At 44.3% G+C, this 19,486-nt stretch overlaps 2 protein-coding genes across 3 annotated transcripts in view; both read right to left on the bottom strand.

Moving 5' to 3' along the window:
• enox2 (ecto-NOX disulfide-thiol exchanger 2) overlaps positions 1-502 on the bottom strand; it is a 514,981-nt gene extending 514,479 nt beyond the window's left edge. Inside the window, exon 1 of the mRNA XM_063189793.1 lies at positions 442-502. The gene's annotated coding sequence lies outside the window, so the exon portion shown is untranslated. The remainder of the gene's footprint in view (positions 1-441) is intronic.
• Positions 503-2,937: 2,435 nt separating this feature from the next.
• LOC134440266 (solute carrier family 4 member 11-like) overlaps positions 2,938-19,486 on the bottom strand; it is a 50,602-nt gene continuing 34,053 nt past the window's right edge. For both annotated transcript variants that reach the window (XM_063190266.1, XM_063190265.1), the window contains exons 8-20: positions 19,214-19,417; positions 16,473-16,557; positions 15,841-15,966; positions 14,356-14,469; positions 13,671-13,803; positions 12,368-12,441; positions 11,775-12,021; positions 10,251-10,357; positions 8,621-8,786; positions 7,933-8,106; positions 6,699-6,894; positions 4,427-4,596; positions 2,938-3,472 (exon numbers count right to left, since the gene is read on the bottom strand). In XM_063190266.1, coding sequence (XP_063046336.1) covers positions 3,406-3,472; positions 4,427-4,596; positions 6,699-6,894; positions 7,933-8,106; positions 8,621-8,786; positions 10,251-10,357; positions 11,775-12,021; positions 12,368-12,441; positions 13,671-13,803; positions 14,356-14,469; positions 15,841-15,966; positions 16,473-16,557; positions 19,214-19,417 — 1,863 coding nt within the window. In that variant the 3' untranslated portion in view covers positions 2,938-3,405. The remainder of the gene's footprint in view (positions 3,473-4,426; positions 4,597-6,698; positions 6,895-7,932; positions 8,107-8,620; positions 8,787-10,250; positions 10,358-11,774; positions 12,022-12,367; positions 12,442-13,670; positions 13,804-14,355; positions 14,470-15,840; positions 15,967-16,472; positions 16,558-19,213; positions 19,418-19,486) is intronic.

Here is a 19,486-nt window from a genome sequence, read left to right as displayed (position 1 = left end):
CAAGCACCCTTCTACTATGTCATTACAACCAACGGAAGGCTCATTGCTCGTATAATTTTGTCCAGGAGAGAGAACGACAGCAGAGATGAGTAGTTGGAATTCTCGTCGTGCGACAAATGGTGCTCTCTAATTAAATAGAAGAACACAGAGAGTTAAATGACTAATGGACCATACTTCAGGACTACAAAACATCTTCCAAATGACACGGAAATTCGTTTATTGATGACAGAAACATGATTCCTTCATCATGTTTGTTTCAATCCTATGCCCATCCAGTCTCGAGATGTGCATCAGCCAACACGTGCATCAGTTTTACATATCAACGCACTGGTGTTTGGGCACAAGCTGGCCAGAGTCTGTCACAACAATTCACTGTCATGATGACACAAACAATCTTCTGCAGTCAACTTTGTACCTATAAGCCAACAAAAGTTAACAAACCACAAAGTCGCAATTCCGAGTTTGCTTTAATGTGTCCCAAGCAGTCACGAGTGTTGCCAGTATGTAGCTTCCTTCCTGCGTATAAAAAACCTTGCAACAAGCTAACTCTGCCATCCCTCCTCATGAAGTAAACAGACTCTCTCTTGACTAGTGACAGTGAAGTTATGTTACTTTAAGCGTTAACGTGCTTACATTTAAAGTGTCAGTCTAGAATGATGGACTTATTGTCATAGTGCCTGCGTGAGTGCTAAACTTAATGCACAAACCAACAAAAACATTGCGCGCCTATTTAAGAAACTTCCCATACAGTTAACTTGCTAATGCCACCAGGCTACCAAACAGTAGCATGTAGCATGTTGCTACTGAAGAATAGTTTTGACAGAACGGCGGCAAGAGAAGCCAAGCTAACTTGACAGGTTGACTATGGCTATTGCATGACCATGCTCATTGAAGGCATGCAAATACTATCTTGCAAAAACATGTTGGCGATCTAATCTCCAAATTAAGGTCTATATCCATAGCCACGTTTTATCACTTACTTGTTAATTACTTTATGTCCAGAGTTGAGGAAACAACGATGTTTATATTGTCCACTTGGTAACTAGGCAAGCGGCTAGGAGGAAGCCTTGTCGCTGTCTGGTACTGGCATACTATGAATTGTGGGACATTGGAGGACAGCATGCTTTTGTTTTTGAACGTTAAAAAAATATGGCGTATAGCGGCATCTAGAGGAGAGTTCTGGCATTACAAACTCAGAAGACGTGGGTTCTACACTTATCCAGACAGGTCCAAAGCAACTGCATGGCAGGTTTTCTGTGCTCATTAGGCATACATGTCTTCTTTGTTTCGACGTTAGGCCCTACACTTTATTGCACGGTCCCAATTATGTAGGCTAATTGCATTAGGTGCATTGTAACAAAATGTGTAACAATTTGAAACATTGGCCTACATGCATGTTATATGTTCCATGCATGCATGCTTATCATCCCTCATCATATCACTTTATATTAAAGTGTTATGTTAATGTTGTGTAGTGAACTGTGTCATACACTGAGTGCCAGGTGTTACCGTTTCTATTAGCTCCATGGCTGTAATGCTAGGCTATATGCAGGGGGTCAAACTGGTCCAAGGTCCAGGGAGCTGGCTCAGGGTGATTTTCAGATGATTTTGTCCTGGGCCCGGCAAAAGCTGAGCTGTATGCAGTGCTTGAAGTGGGGGGGAACTCAGGGGAACTCAGTTTCCCCACCTCATAATTTTCATCAGCAGAGTTCCTGCATTTTATAAGTGGCAGGAGAAAAAAGCTGGAGGAGGAATATGTGTGTTTGCGCTGGACTGGACTGGGAGCTGGGATGAGGAACGCATAAGCTTAGAACTATGGTTCAGGATGATTTTTAAATAATTTTGTGGGCCCGCCCGGCAAAAGCTGAGCCATATGTAACTTTTTCCCCAACATATCAGGCTTCTTTTTCTGTTCTTTTTTTAACTGGTATAGTCAAAGTTATGCTGTACTTATGCTACATACTTGTAGGCCTCTACGAACATTACTTTTCCAAAGGAAAATAACAATAATGTCATTATTAGCTGGCTCCCCAGAAGGGGTTGGACCAGGTATGTCTGTGTCTGTCTGTTTGTAGATTCCAATATGTGACCTCCCGTCCTTCCTTGCTCACTTGCCTGCTTTTGACCTCGTGATGATGTCACTGACGACAGAAAATTAATTCCATATCTTACAAAAGCACAATTCTAATGTCATTTTCTCTTTTGCAATGGGGACAGTGAATGAAAAACAGTCCCCGAAAAGTTGTGTGGCTAGGCTGACAGCTGGGAAACTGTATTGTTTTCTCCATGGAGGCGGGGTAAGGCCACAAGCACAAATGAAGGACGGGAGTCTGCATATTGGAATGCACCCTGTATGTGTGTCCGCCCGCAGTGTTTTGGGTTGCCTGAGGATGGCACCATTTCAACAACATTACAATCGCATGCGTCAGACTAGGGTTTCTCAACGGGGGCTCTACAGGCACTGAGATGGATACAGCTACCGTATGCTGGGTGGGGTGCTCAGTTGCCATTGGGGGGCATTAGCTTTTTTTATTTCATAATACTAAGAGGACGTAATACTAAGAGGGTCTATGATGTGGTCAAGGGGGCGTTGGGAAGCTTACGGTAAGGTTAAGGGGGCATTGAGAAAGAGATTGAGAACCACTGCATTAGGCATTGACAATGGAGTCATCTCTGATTACTCGTTTGATTTTTGCTCTTGATACATTAGCCTACTGACTCACCTCAGGCAATTTTCTTATGGCCATTTTACTTAAGTTTCAGATGTATATAAAATTAAACGCATATCAAATCCTTCATGGGATAACACGTATTATGTAGTTTAAAACAAAAACAAAAAAACACATATTTTATGTGATCAATATGCAAACATGTCTTGTGTCAATAACATTAGATTGAGTCATTAATTAAAGGAATGCATCACTTGTTAAAGAAATCTCGTAACTTCATTTATTTCCGTTAGGAAGAGACAGACACACCTAAACAAAACCACTTTTTTGATAAGGCACACAGAGGCTTCCGTGACTCAAGTTTCTGCATACACAGTTACAACAAAAAAGCACATGATCTGAAAAATACATTATTCCATTGGCACAATAAGAGACTGCATACTCAGATATAAGACAACATAAAACAAGTTTTTTTCATATATATGACGTTGGCAGGTTGGCAAGATGACAAGGAGAAAAGTGACTATAAAATAAAGTCCACTCAGAGACACGATGACCTTCGACCTTTGGTATATATCTACATACATCAGCCTCTTCGTCTGCATGGGTCATCCAAACAATACTTAAAAACACTCCGCATTTACACACACACACAAAACGTGTTTATCCTCATGTACTTTTTACAAGAGCATAATACTTGTTAATTTTTGGTCAGTCCAGCATAACTTCATCTCATTTACATGTGTTGTGCGTCGATGATGTCCAAATATTTTCCATCAATTATACGAGGCAGGACGAAATTCCTGTAGGAAAAGAAAAGAAATTGGGTTTTTTTGGTTACTTTTCAATATTACACGTCTGCTTGCCCAGGTGGTTTAGCCCGCAGTCTTATTTACAGGACAAACAAAATTGCTGATTACAAAAGAAAACAATGATTCTAATGCAGCATATACCATCCTGTAACAAATAACTGCCATTATGTGTTATATGCAAGCAGGGCTTCCAGGTTTTCCTTCACGTTGACATAAACTCCATGAATTGGTAAGAATCAAGGACACCAGCTGATTACACTGATCTGGAGCATGCCAAGAACCTGGCTAAGTAGTGATTCAGGTTAAGTTAACCTTGAGGTAGGCCTATGGTAAATCATCTACATCAGGGGTATTCAATTAAATGTCAACGAGGGCCAGTTTTTCAAATTCCTCCCAGTAAAGGGGCCGAACTATGCATATGTATTATGGTGCCCGACTGTCAATGAAAAAAATATGGGAAACTTGTGGGGGGCCAGAACCTTGCTGTCCAAGGGCCGCATCTGGCCCCAGGGCTGCCATTTGAATTGCCCTGATCTACGTAGTGCCAGAGCCTGTAGTGCTTATTTTCGTAACTAAAAGACAGCTGTGGCCTATCTATTCGCAGATTTACCACTTCATTGAGGTTAACCTAGCCAGGTTTATCACTAAACCACGTTCTTGGAGTACTCCCCTGGTGCTACCTGATTTGCTAAGCCTTTGTTGCAGGTATAAAGGCCATGTTCAGGCAATACATACAAAACATACTGTACAACAGGTACTGTGTGTTTACATCTGGAGATCTACATTCACAGTGTGTGTGTGTGTGTGTGTGTGTGTGTGTGTGTGTGTGTGTGTGTGCGTGCGTGCGTGCGTGCGTGCGTGCGTGCGTGCGTGTATGTGTATGTGTGTGTGTTTGTTGACTCTCTGTGAAGGAGGTATACTTGAAATGCCAGGTACGTAGCCTACCTGATGGGAATGAGCAGGATAATGAGTAAGGGGAAGATCATCTTCATATAGGGGATGGGGTACATCCCAAAGGCACACAGCACGGTCAGCTGGGCCATCTGCAGAGCCGTGAAGAAGTGCACCTTCCTCTGGGGGACACGACGAATGTAGTGCGTCGGAGGATAAGACGTCTGTTTTTAAAAAAAAATAAAAAAAGACAGAAAGACAAATAATGTGAATGTAGCATCACTGGAGGATATGATGTCTGCAAAAACAAATACAAAAGAAGAAAAAAAAAGACCATGGCATTTATGCGAATGATAAGTTAGGTGTCAGAGGATAAGACATCTGTTAAAAAAAAACTTTTTTTAAGCAATGGCATTTATGCTGGGAGTAAAAAAAAACATCTCTTGACAAAACGATCTTGTACAGCAATTTATTACCGCTTCCTTCCATATGGCTGTCGGTATTGTAAAAGCAAGATAAATGTTCTGCGGTTTTGTTTTGTTTGTGTTTGACACACAGTCTGTGATTCTTCTTCTGCTTCTTCTTCTTCTTCTTCTTCTTCTCTCGATGAATGATTTAGTAGACATAATCATCTTAGGCTCGTCAGTACAGCGAGGGAACGCATTTTGTCAATGCTTAAGTATTAATATGGACGAGGACACATTCGGGGAGCAAGTGTCTAATCCATCTGTGTAGTGGGGAATGGGAACACTGACTACTCATTTCAGATCAGTTCAGATTTTCACCTACCTCATTTCATTCTTACATATTTGTTCTTTTCTTCTCTTTTTGTCTTTTTATTTTTCACATTGAACTGCTTCTGTGTATAAAATGGGCTACACAACTACATTTGCTTTTATTTGCTTTCCTTGGCTTGCCTCACAAAAATAAAACAACTTTTGAATATTAAACTTTGTGTTTGGGGCCCTTGCCAGTTTGTATTTGGGTGCAATGCCATGCTAGGTGGCATGGAATATGCCTCTGCATCTGTTGGTACCTGTGTCTGTTCCACATGTGTATGCCAAATACAGCTCCAATATGCATAGCTATGAGTAGTGGGTTAGTCAGCGCTGCCTAAATGCAAAAGAGTATGGTTGTACTCGACATGCAAACAGTTGCTAAGCTAGGTGTGTGAAGCCAAGAAAACGAACCTGTGTCTACACTAGAGGTGGGCGAACCCAGGCACAGGGGCCACATGCAGCCCGCAGAGCCACGTCTGTCGGTTTGATTTACTTCATTCGGCTTTGTTTAATATAGAGTTTTGATTTTGCATTCAGCTCTTGAGTGCGACCCCCTTCTTCCTTTTTGCATATACTCTTCTTGGAATTACACCCCGAGCGAAATGCTCAGAAAAAGACATTGGCGCGGACGCCACAAACTCATATGACTGGCCCCCCCTATCCAATAGTCCTCTATATAATGTAATGAGAACCCAATTCTGGTCCCAACCTCTCCCGGGGGCCCAGGGCCCGGGACAACTGACCCCTTTGTCCCTCCCGTCAGCTTCCTTGAACATATGCATGCTAAGCACGGCTCCAGTGTACATTTACGTATGTGTGTGATAGAGAAACAGAGAGAACAACAAAGCAAGAAAGAGAAAGACATAAACAGAATGAGAAATAGTGACAGACAGATACAGAGAGAGAGAGAGAGAGAGAGAGAGAGAGAGAGACAGAGAGAGACAGAGAGAGAGAGACAGAGAAAGAGAGGCAGAGACAAAGAGAGAGGGGGGTTGGAGAAATAGAGAAAGAGAAAGAGAAATAGAGACAGCAAGGGAGAGGAGAGGGGAGGGGAGAGATGAACTGTCTACTTAGCAATGGTAGTTTTGGGTAGGGTGCGCACAACCAAAAACACTTGTCGCAGGTGCCAGACAAAAAGTCAGACAGTTAAAAAAGGTAGGTCTGCACACTGTCGATCAGCTCGAAAAATAATGAAGATCCAGCGTGATCGAAACGTTGCTTGTTAAATGATAAAGTTTATTTTTGGAGCTGATCGGCAGGGTGCAGACCTACCTTTTTCGGGGGGCAATCGCTATTCCGACATAGCGCTATTCCGATATGGCACTATTCCCACACTTTTTAGGGGTTAGGGTTAGGTTTAGGGTTAGGGTTAAGGTTATAGGGATGTCGGAATAGCGGCATGTAGGAATAGCGGCGGACGGTGGAAAACGTGTCGGTATTCCGACAATAGACATTTACGTCGGAATAGCGACATGTCAGAATAGCGCCACGTAACCACCTTTTTCAACTTCTTAGCAATGGTGCCTACAGTAATATAATAGGCCTACCTGTTCCTTCAGCAGCAGTGCCATGCGGTCGAACATCTGATTGCCCTCCAGCGAGGTGAGGGCGATGTAGAGGAAGAGGCCGTACAGCACGGGCTTCGGGATCCACTGCAGCGGCACCGGCAGCAGGAACACAGACAGCCCGATGAAGATGTTGGCTGCCAGCGCCGTCAGACGCGTCTCCTTCACACTCACGATCCTGAACACGTACGGGGACAGTGTAGCGCAGGCAGGCAGGCCAACGAGGACAGTCATGCACACACATGGAAACATAAAGACACAGACACGCAGAGACACAGACACGCAGAGACACAGACAGGCGCGCACACACACACGCACACAGTCAGACGCATATACGCACATTGATACCCACAAACACAAGCACACACACACACACACGCACACAGACAGACACACACACACGCACACGCGCACACACACACACACACACACACACACACACACACACACACACAAAGGAATAAAGAGAGGGTGAGGGAGAAAGTGAGAGAGTCAGACATACACAGAACATTCTCATGTAAAGATTCTCAGATAATAACATCAATGAATGTACCCATACTTAAAGGGCACATCTAGTATGCTGAATTGAAAAAGTTTTAACATTCGACCAGGTAAAAGCTTTAGTAAAACCCCCATCCCCGAGTCTTACAGTAAGAGGAAGGAATGGCTTTTATAGATTCCAACTGAAGACTTCAAGTGAAGGGCTTTGCATGAGTGTGGTTCATATTCAATTCATATTCAATTATGCTCTCGTAGACCCAGTGCAGTGGCATTTTTTTCTCAAGGAGTTGAGATGTTTCAGCTCAGGATTTGAACACATATGGCCACTTTCATTCTCCAATCGACTTTATCGAGAGGAAATGGACTAGTTCCTCTCTCCCCTCTCCTCTCTCTTGCTGCCTCTCTTTCTCTTTCTCTATTTCTCCAACCCCCCTCTCTCTGTCTCACTCTCTGTCTCTGTTTCTCTGCCTCTGTTTCTCTGTTTCTCTGTCTCTCTCTCTATTGATACTATGTTGATGTCTTCCTAATTTCTCTTTCTTGCTTTGTTGTTGTCTCTGTTTCTCCATCACACACATAAATGCAAAGACACTCACACAGACATGCACACACACACACACACACGCACCCATGAACGCACGCACACACACACGCACACACACACAAACACACACACACACACACACACAGAGGTGTTATTTTACAGCGTATTACTTACGTCTCATAAACATGTCCGTCCTCCACGCGTTGTTCCACCACGGCCAGCTGCCGCACGTGCAGCGTGGAGTGGGGGATGGCCGCATGCATCCACGGCAACCCTAGCATGGACATCAGGATGTTGATGCAGCCCGTCACGATCAGGTCCCAGTGGTAGGCTGTCCCCTTCACCAACCTCGAGTAATACACAGACACACACACACGCACACACAGACACACACACACACACACACACACACACACACACACACACACACACACACACACACACACACAGAAAGAGAGGAAATTTAAATATACGGCACATTGATATTGATTAAGTCATCATGGGATTGGAGACGACGGAAACGCAGAGCTGTAGCAGAGAGATGATGACCATGGAGGAGATGCCTACAAGGGCAGTCATGGGTAAGTTGTTAGGGCGTCAGACTTGTAGCCCAAAGGTTGCCGGTTCGACTCCCAACCCGCCAGGTTGGTGGGGGGAGTAATCAATCAGTGCTCTCCCCCATTCTCCTCCATGACTGAGGTACCCTGAGCATGGTACCGTCCTGCCACACTGCTCCCCAGGGGCGCCACTGAGGGCTGCCCCCTTGCATGGGTGAGGCATAAATGCAATTTTGTTGTGTGCAGTGTTCACTTGTGCGCTGTGTCACAATGACAATGGGAGATGGGCTTTCACTTTCACTTACTTGTTCTCTGGAGCGTTGGTGAGGGATGACACGATGTTCTGGTCCACAAAGATGAGCATAGCCAGCAGGAAGCCCAAGCCCATGGCACTCAGGGCATTCAAGCCACTCAGATTCCCGAACGACGCCACGTTAAAGATGGGTCCGTCGTAGAAGTTGAAAACGGGAACTGCGGAAAGAAACGATGGAAAGGTTTTAAACTTCATTTTAAGATCCCTGTTATATTACAGTAACCCGTTAAGACACAGCGTTATAAATTTGCTGTTACAAGAATGGCAATGACCAAGTCGTAGTGCATTGCTAAAGGCCCTGTGTTATGTCATAGTATTGTAGTACTACAGTGGTTAACTTTTCAGCCATTGGAGGTACGGCATGCATTAAGGGCCTACAAATATAGTAGGTCAGGCAGTTTCACAAAGTATGTATCATCAATACGTAACATGTACTTTCATTTACCATAGAGTTAGGGTTAATGTTACATGTTGATACATGTACAGTAAAGTTGAAGCACTAAATAGGAAACCTTAGAAATACAGTGTTGCCAATGACAGGAACCGTTTCAACGAGTCATCCAAGTAGTGTATGAATACCACAAAACAGCATTTGCAATTCCATTCTTTTCATTTCCATTTCCCCCCCATTGATTGGAGTGTTTATGAAATTGTGGTTTACGGATTAGACTTCATGACCCACCCCACATGTGATTCTAAGGGTAGATGTGCCATGTGTGCATGATATTAAGTAAATTGGTAACGCATTAGACTGCATGATCCATCCTTTTACACATTTCATTTTTCGTTGTTAATTCAACACTCTTGGAGAGTCAAATATAACCCTCATAGTGTCGGCCCAACAACACTGCAAAGCACAAAGTTCTCTCATGTGTACGCATGTGATTCCCAGAGTAGTGTGGCATGTGAGCGTGCAGGCAGGCAAGGGTGCTCCAGTAAATCAGTATTTGCTTATTGGTTTCTACTTGGGCCTGCCATCAAAGTGATTTCATTACTGCCTCGCTGGTCCCACAAATTACTGCAGCTCATAAAGCTACAGCAGGAAAGATGGGAACGTGCCAATATCCGCTCTCAAACCTGCAGGTAGTTAGTAGCTCTGTGTGTGTGTGTGTGTGTGTGTGTGTGTGTGTGTGTGTGTGTGTGTGTGTGTGTGTGTGTGTGTGTGTGTGTGTGTGTGTGTGGGTGTGTGTGTGTGTGCGTGCGTGCGTGCGTGCGTGTGTGTGTGTGCCTGTGCGTGCGTGCGTGTCTGTGTGTGCGTGTGCGTGTGTGCGTGCGTGTGCGTGTGTGCGTGCGTGTCTGTGTGTGTGTGTGTGTTTGTATGTCTGCGTACGTGTGTGTGTGTGTATGTCTGCGTGCGTCTGTGTGTGTGTGTGTGTGTGTGTGTGTGTCTGCGTGCGTGTGTGTGTGTGTGTGTGTGTGTGTGTGTGTGTGTGTGTGTGTGTGTGTGTGTGTGTGTGTGTGTGTGTGTGTGTGTGTGTGTGTGTGTGTGTGTGTGTGTGTGTGTGTGTAAATAAATAAATTAAAATATCTTGGATAGAGATTCAAATGTTTGAAATATGAATTTGAAAAGATTTTTCTCAGGAAAGGGTTTTGTATCTGACCGCTTCATGTATAGTACTCACGCTCAATATCGATGAAAAGATAGGAGCCGATGAATGAGAAGACAACGACGGAGATGGGCAGGGCGCAGTCGGACACCACCTCCCTCACTTTGGCATGCAGGAACGGACTGCGGAGAAGAAGAAGCAACAGCAACAAAAGAAGTACTCAAGTCAGTGCTTACTGTACGGGGTCAACTAACCAAATGGATTCAGCTCATTCCCCCCGCTGCCACATGCAGTTATCGAAGGATTGATATCTGTGTATGGTGGTACCCTCTCTCTCTCACTCTCTGGGGCATGATTCCATCTACCCCCCCCCAAATTTGCTTGTGCCAAAACAAAATGGATCATAATTCCATTAAGCGTGGCAGCCGAGCGTTAAAACGGGCGCATTGTTCAGAAGATGTAAAGCCTCCAGAAAGGTTGTATGGGTCAGTGAGCAGCAGCAGCAGCAGCAGCAGCTGAATCGATGCAAATGTAAATCTTAAACGAGAGCGCTGCATTAACTTCTCACGGTAATTTACTCATCATCTAACCCCGTCAGACATTACTGCATTTCACAGGATCACTGTTAATGTAAAGGAAAGCTGTTGAACCGATCCAATGAATGTATGAATACAGAAAACATTAAAGCCAGATTTGTTTGCAGAGCTACAACAACTGTATTATTTTAAACATCCTTTTTTTTTTTAAAACAGGGTTGGCCTCCCCACTGGCACGTGTGCTCTCTTTACAAATGGGCCTTAAACATTCTAAATTAAAATCTTTTGCTCGTAAAATTGCAATTGGTGCAATTTCATTAACACCAATTTCATGGTCTTGGGCACTAATTTCATCAGTGTTCTCCAAGTCTTTCCTCTAATGTGGTTTCAGCACAAGTCCTACGGTATTTCTGTGGTAGTAACATTTGTCATCTATTTGTGTGTGTGCTTAAAAAATAGGGGCGGAAGGGCAGATGAAAATGAGCTAAAACTACATACATTTACATTGCATCAGCCTTTACATTAGCTAATGCATAAACAACTCAATGGTATGTAGTGCATCAAAGTGTACTGTGTGTGCTTACAAAAGCGAGTGAACCTGCCTGCACAGTGCACACATACAGTGTTATCAGAGTTAGAGGTTGCAGAGTTTGAATTCTGTTTGTGTGCACTTTGGGCTCTGGTTTGCCGTGATATGAAAATGACCAATGGGAATGACTTTCGCCTTTCACTCAGCCAACATATGAAAACTGTACATATTTAACCTATTAATCTCAATCAAACTAAATAGACTGAAGAAAGGCCTACCAAATATGATCTAATGAAATGCAAAAGAGAGAGACAGAGAGAGAGAGAGAGAGAGAGAGAGAGAGAGAGAGAGAGAGAGAGAGAGAAAGAGGGAGACAGAGACAGAGACAGAGAGAGAGAGAGAGAGAGAGAGAGAGAGAGAGAGAGAGAGAGAGAGAGAGAGAGAGAGAGAGAGAGAGAAAGGAGGAAACAAACAAACAAACAAACAAAGAAAAACAAAGCAAGGTGTGACTGTGTGCGGCGCGCGGCGCCATACCTCCTCTTGATGAGGAAGAGGGCATAGCCCAGCCAGAGCGTGCCCAGCATGAGCAGCAGGCAGAGGATGGGCCTCTCGCGGGTGCACAGGATGAGCTGGGCGGGCAGGCCCAGGGAGGGCTGGAGGGGAGAGGAGCGCTGAACCCCCGCCCCCGTCACGTTCTGCACCATCGCAATCAGATGCTCCAGCTCCTCCACTGTGTTGTTGCCAACCACCAGCTCAGGGGCGTGGTAGTACTTCTGGAAGGCTAAGGGTGGATGGACGAGGGAGGGAGGTAGAGAGACAGACAGAGAAGGGGGGTGGGGCAAGAGAGAGAGATGGAGTGGTAAAGAGCGAATGAAATTAATGAGAGAGAGAGAGAGAGAGAGAGAGAGAGAGAGAGAGAGAGAGAGAGACAGAGAGAGAGAGACAGAATGAAAGAGAGTAAACAGAGATAGAGGGGGCGGGTGTCAAAGTGAATGAGAAAATGGGAGGGAAACAAAAATGTCAGAAAAGGTGCACTTTTTAAATACAGTGTTAGATGTAAGAAAATGGTTACTTTTGGTAATGAGGGTAACAGGGTAATGTTTGCATATAAAGGAGACGAAACTTACTCTTCACTGTGCCTTTCACTGAATCGCCAATGAAAGCAATGGCAATGAACATGGCGAATATCTCCTCTATCGACCTGTTAGAACAAAAGCAACAAAAAATGTATAAAACAAGACAGTACATGAATTAAAAGTTTAACTCAGTTTATCCCCAGTTATAAATTGGCTGTTACCAGAATGGCAACGACCAATTCGTAATGTAGGCTATTACTAAAGTCCCTGCGCACTGTCATGGTGGTGTAGTACTATGATAGTAGTATAGTTTTTTCAGTGACTATTACACTCCAAGGTGGCCCGGATTGGGAATCTTCTCAGGTATGCAAACAAAATGTCCTCCGCAGAGAGTCTGTACATCCAGTCTGGTGTGAAGTCAAAACACATGGCTCAAGTTTAGCCAAAAACCTGATTACAGAGGAAGAGGCAGATGTTTATGGAAAAGAGTAAGTCAAAACAAACAAGACATCATGTTCCAGAGGCTATGTCCAGATTAGAATGTCCGCTATTTTTAGACAAATGAGGTTATGATGAGTTAGGACCAATACTTCTATGTAGACTCGATACGACATTAAGAATGCAGCCCTTAGCATTTACTGTACACGGGCTCTGATGTGTTGAATAAGTAATTAATTTGATTAAGCTGCAAGCCTTTAGTTAGCTATTAAAAGAGAGGAGCTAGTGTAAGCAACCCCTTTGAGACTGAACAAAGTTTTGTTCCTCATCTCAACAGAGATGTCCAAAGTAAAAGTAAAAGCACAAGTTTCCTTCCAGCACCGGTAACTTATCCAAGTAACTAATAGACCTGTATACTTGTCTTACGATCAGCTGACTGCACTGCTCAAATTTGTGGTGGCTTCTTGATAGGTTTTAAGTCTTTTTCAGTAACAACACAGTGCATCTATGGCATTAGGTACAATGGAGTAAATGGTGTAAAACAGCCAAATACCATGTGCAAGTGTTGTACTTCCACCATGAATTTAATTTCACTTTTGACATCTCTGCATCTAAAGCTGAAAGAATACAGCAACTCTTTAGATAACATGACTGATAATCTTCACAGATTTAGGCAGCCATTTGGACTGTTATGTGTGCACTGCTCTGTTGGTTGCTATGGATACAGCTGTTGTGGCTTTTGAGGTGCACAAGAGCACTGTGTGTGGGTGTGTGAGGTTGAGCTATACGACAAAGCTCATTAACTTTGATTAAAAGTCTTAAATCTAAGCCCGGGAGCGTTTGACTGTTTGTTCTTCGGTACACCAACACTGACTACTTGACAATCTGCTGAAGGTCACTGGGGTAGCCGGCTGACCTTCTGAAGAGCTTCATGAACAGGCTGACATTGAAGACTCCCGACAGGATGAGGAAGAGGCTGTTCCACAGGCCGACGCAGGCGTAGAAGGCCGGGAAATCCAGGTCGTAATCGTCGCAAATACCACGGATCACTGCAACACATCCCCCAAAGCACACCCCCCGCATACCAGTCAAGCGCGCTGCTCGCACAATCAATACTGCACAGGTGGAAGGACACAACACGATGGATACAATCGCTCATCATAGAGCGTGGGTGTGTGCCAGCAGTGCACAGTGTTTTTGCAGTGTTAATTCAACACGTAGAGACTAGCACACACACTACTAAGAGAGTGTTAAATCCAACTCTTATGTGTGGCGTTACAGACTACATTTTGCAGTGTCAATTTCAACAAATGGATCACACGAGATGCCAAGTCAACAACAAGTGAATCAACAAGCGAATGAAATTGTACTCCTTTACTCTCCAAATCAAATGTTGAATAAGCACTGCAACATGGAGTGAGTGTGTGCGTGCGTGCATGTGTGTGTGCGTGCGTGTGTGTGTGTGGGTGCATGTGTGTGTGTGCATGCCTGTGTGTGTGTGTGTGTGTGTGTGCACGCGCGCGTGTGTGTGTATGTGTGTATGTGTGCGTACATGCGTGCGTGGTTGTGTGTTGCTGTGTAGCTGTATACGGGGATCTTACCGCTAATATAAATGGAGAGGGGAGCGGTGGTCAGGGGGAGGACCATAGGAGCCCCTGCGAAGAGGGCGTAGATGATCCCTCCAATGCACTGGCCGATGATGGTCTTCTGGACATCTGAGGAGAGGGAGAAGGGTGAGATGGGCCGGGTCAGTCACATCGCCCAGTTTATACTGCGGGCCAATGGCCCAGAACTTAAAGTGATACTGTCCCTTTTTTGGAAATAAGCTCATATTACACCTCCCCTTGAGTTAAATAGTTGAGTTTTACCTTTTTCCTGTACTTTCAACCCTTCTCTGAGTATGGCAGTGCAAATTTGACCTCTAAGCTAGCTGTTAACATTGAGTCCTATGAGACCAGTTAGCCGCCAGCTGGTCTCATAGGACTCAATGTTATTTGCTAGCATGGAGGTAAAATTTGCACTGCCATACTCAGAGAACGGTTGAAAGTACAGGAGAAAGGTAAAACTCCATCATTCAACTCCATCACTCATCAACTCAAGGAGAGGTGTAAAATAAGCGTATTTCCAAAAATGGGACAGTATCACTTTAAGCCCAGCCCCTATACCAGTTTATACCGCCTGGGCTAGGCCAGAACTGGACCAGACCAAAAATTGTTGTCCAGGTAACAGGCTCTCCTCAACTGCCAGGGCCACCAGTTAGCCCTGGTGCTTACAGGTCATTTTTGAATGGGTTACCACCACGGCTACCATTCCATTTCAATTTTTCAGTTGGCCTGCAGTATAAACGCACCAGGAACTCTAGCCCTGGGCTTATGTTCCCGGGCTTCAGTTCCTGGGCCTAAATTCCTGGGCCAATGGCCCGCAGTATAAATGGTAGTATAGTATAATAGTAGCCCCATAAAGCACACCGTTCCAATAGTGGAACACTGTAATAGACATCGAAAAGCTAACTACCATAGTATTACACTACTATGACATAACATACGGCCTTACAGTACACTGACAAACTGACAAAGTCTTCATAAAGGCATTACAACATGGTCATTGCCATTATGGTGACAAGAAATTTAGAACAGGGGCAACGTCTTAATGTGCTGTTAGAGCACAGTAAACTTTGCTATGTAAACACTGAGAGTTAATTTAATATTTTCTACAATGTACAGTATTTGGTCCCAGAGTACACTGTAAGTGTTGAACTGAACACTGAATCTTTTTTGTGTGTGTGTGTGTGTGTTCAGTTTCACCGGGATAGAGTGAGAGGTCACAGACCTCCCTTTTTACAGAGCAGAAGACTTTTACAGCAGGGGTTCCAAACCTTTTCCAACTTGGGGCCCACTCGAAATTGTCACAAATGTTCGGGGCCCACCTCTGACCCGATTACGAATAAAACTCACATAAATCAGCAGCAACACACACCAAAATGTGATTGTAATTTTTAGAATATTATTTCAAGGCCCTCTTGGTATACCTTCAGGGCCCACCAGTGGGCCCCGGCCCATAGGTTGAAAATCCCTGCTGGAACTCACCAATCTCTCCTCGTGTGCTCTCGTCGTTTAGCGAGCCGAAGGCGATGGCGGGCAGCATGATGGAGATGTAGAGGAAGATGGCGGTGGTGGTGTACTTCAACCACGACCTGTTGCTGCCCCACATACCTGCCAGGGGTGAGACAAAGACAGATGGAACTCACAATGAAAGATCTTGTAGGAATAATAATTCAGGCATCGGACATCTTACGGTGAATTCTGCAGTTGTATTCCATAATGGCCACCGGAGACATTGCGGGAAGAACATGCCGGAATTCTCCTCACAACACTTCACTTTTATACACATGTTCCAGTCCCAGGCCAGAAGTCATTATAATGCATTGTTAACTAGTTCCTTTTCAATATTGAGGTGTTTGCTTATCACAGATGCAGGTTAAATCTAATTAAAGTAAATTAATTAATAACCATATTCCTAAATTTTCTCTTTAGATTTCTGTTATTCCAAAGATTTTTTCCCCCCCAAAAAATGTCTTTATTGCCAGATTGAAGTGAGTGTTCACAGAATTCTTTCTGCTGCTGCAGCTGATGCAGCCTTCCTCCTCAGGAAAATGAGTATGAGAGGAGCACAAAAGGTTTAAAGACAATGGTTGGACAAAAGATGTTAAAAACGTTACCATCTGTGTAGTCTGTTACATAGTGAGGCAGTCTGCGAGACACGTCTTCATATATACCACGGCCAGCACGCAGGAAATCTGTGAACTACAAGAAGACAAAAAAAAAACACACTGTTTCAATATCATTCATAACCTCGGTTTACCCAGAGGACATCCTACTGTGAGCTGAGTTTTATCCCCAAATCCGTGTATAACCCCTAAATGATTACACTTGCATGGTAAAAAACGCAAAGCATTTGCATTCCGAAGCACCTGAACCAAGATTATACCTCCTTATTACTACAGCTTGGAGGCACAATGAAATTTGATGGAGCGAGGATTCACAGAACTCTTTGCCAAAAATGTCTGTGGTCAGTTAAAAAGACCCAAAATTAAAAAATAAAACCAAGGCCTGGCCAGCATAAAAAGAAGGGTGTGTGTGCTTACAGCAGGTAACATAGAGAGAGAAAAAGAAAGGAACGGGGGAAATAAAACAAAACAACACTTTGATGTGTTTACAGACAGCTTTTCCCCATGTAACAGCTGGGAGTAACACATAACATCTCAGGTTTTTTTACGGCAGGAAAAGCGAGCTGGATCACAGCCACCCACACCAGAAACATTGCGCTGTTTATTTATAGTTCTGCAGTGCAAGGGCTTTGCACAAAATAACCGAGATGCTTACAGCCGTGTAAATATTTACGAACGCTAAGCCTTGGACAATAGCACTTGTCTTTTATCTTGGCGAGCACTTCAGGAAGCCGGGGCTTCACAACATAATTCCTCCGCCGCCATAATAAAAGGCTATGCATAATGAAATTATTCGCAGCACAAGCCGCACGAGCGTGTTTGCCAGTGCCAGGGAACAACAGCAAACTTGGCATGGGTTCTTCTTCTTACTCCCCCTCCCCAAAACTGCTCTTTAACTTGGTCTGTGTTCCAGCTGCGAGAAGCCATTGCAATGGGTGATAGAGTGGAGGAGCGATGAGGAGAAAAAAGGATGGAGGGTGTGTGTGTGTGTTTGAATGCATTCGTGAGTGCGTGCATGTATGTGTGTGTGTGTGCAGGAGTGTGTGTGTGTGTGTGTGTGTGTGTGTGTGTGTGTGTGTGTGTGTGTGTGTGTGTGTGTGTGTGTCTGTGTATGTGTGTGTGTGTGGGGGGGTGCTGTTTGTTAGTAATAATCTGGCCTTGATTTGTGTTGTGGAGTTGGGCTTCATTTGTTGGGGGTGGGGGGAGTAGGATACAACCTCAGGGTGGCAGGGTGGTCTGGTCTCAGTGTAGGCCTATGTGTGTGGGGAATTCTCACAAATGAGGTATATTGCCTGATCAGAAAAACAAAACAAGACGAGCCTTTTAAAAAATCAAAAAAATGGCCAAAAAAAGTAAAGCAAGAAACTAAAACCCAGAGGGTATTTTTTCAAGTAAAGGTGTTTTGTAAATAAAAATAACAACTGTGGTATGTTTTGAGCGGAACCACCCAAAGCCCTACTACACAAAAAAACACCAACCCCTTTCCCCCTCATGTTAAAGCTACACATTAACAAATACATGTTAATTGAACACCGAGGAAGTTGATTTTAACTTCGTCTAGAATGTATTTGGTCCTAGAGTACTCTCTAGATATTGAATCCAAACTGTTTTTTTTTTTTGCTATGTACCAAGTATTTTTAGTTGTAGGTCATCCCACAGGTTAAAAGTTGAACTGTTGGCCCTGCTGTGGCCATCTGGTAGGGCACTCGCCTGCCATGCGGCTGATCTGGGTTCGATTCCCAGCCCGACTCCTTTGCAGACCTCTCCCCATTCGCTTCCTGTCTACCTCTCGTACTGTCCTGTCCATAATTAAGTCTAAAAGACCAAAAAAATATCCTTAAAAAAGAAGCTGAACTGTTGCTCAGAGCAGTACACAGAGAGACTCCATTCCTACAAACTTGTTTATTGCAGTTGCAGCAGATTCAACCAATGCTTTCCACCCTTGGCCTTTCACAAGTCGATAAAACACTGTGACCGTTTTGGAAATTGTATTTTTCGGCTTTAGGGCACCACCCCTATTAAAAGTCTGCTGTGCAGTTCAAATGTGTGTGTGTATCTCTGTAATAATGTGGCAGTGGGCCTAAAACGGTTTCAAGCAAACAGTGAAACATTGAATACTGTGTAGAAACAGGCCACATATAAAAGCTTTATAAAAGCTTGCCTTTGTGACCCTTTGAGTTTGAAACATGGAAATTCCCTAGCGGGTGAAAATGTACTTCACAAGTGACAATTCAGATTTTGGAATGTATCCCCACCTCAGAAAGAATAATAATTATCTGTGATGAGTCGCACCTGCAACTCCCTGATCCAGAGACTAACTGACCATGAGAATGTCCTTGACTATAGCAATACAATAAAGTCTATTGTGCTGTCATACCCAAGAATAAACTCCAGGATTTGCCAATTTCAGTTGGCAGGTGCCAATGTTATTACCTAACTCTTTTAACTCTGTTTAAATTACAGAATCAATGTCGATGAGCGAGTCCATGCGAGCGCCCATTGTTGCTGAAACAACTGTCGCGTTTCACTTCCTGTCCCCTTCCCCACTACGTTTACATTTTGACTATGTCACATCTCTGAAAGTTCTATGATCGTGATATGTTCTACCGCATTTTGTCATGAGATCAGGGTGAATCAGAGGGTCTTCCAGACTGCCCTGTGAGCTTACGAGGCTACCACCAATGTCAACCCTCTGATCTGATCCAGAGAAGAGAGAGAGCACCTGACCTCACCTTGAGAGGCTGGTCGCGTGACTGTAGCTGCATGTCCTCCGCGCTGAGCTTCTTGGCTGGCAGGGACAGCTGCTGCCGCTGGGCCACCAGCTCCTGCTTGAACTCCTCCTGGCTCTTGGCCTCCAGCAGCTTCTGCCGGAAGGAGATGTCCGAGAACATGGTGGCGAAGGTACGGCCCAGCTCGATGGCCGTCTTGGTGCTTTTCTAGAGTAGAGTAGAGTAGAGTAGAGTAGAGTAGAGCAGAGTAGAGTAGAGTAGAATAGAGATGAGGGT

The sequence above is a fragment of the Engraulis encrasicolus genome, chromosome 23 (genome assembly GCF_034702125.1).
Source record: "Engraulis encrasicolus isolate BLACKSEA-1 chromosome 23, IST_EnEncr_1.0, whole genome shotgun sequence".
Taxonomy (NCBI): domain Eukaryota; kingdom Metazoa; phylum Chordata; class Actinopteri; order Clupeiformes; family Engraulidae; genus Engraulis; species Engraulis encrasicolus.
This window is presented reverse-complemented; position numbering and strand designations above follow the sequence as displayed.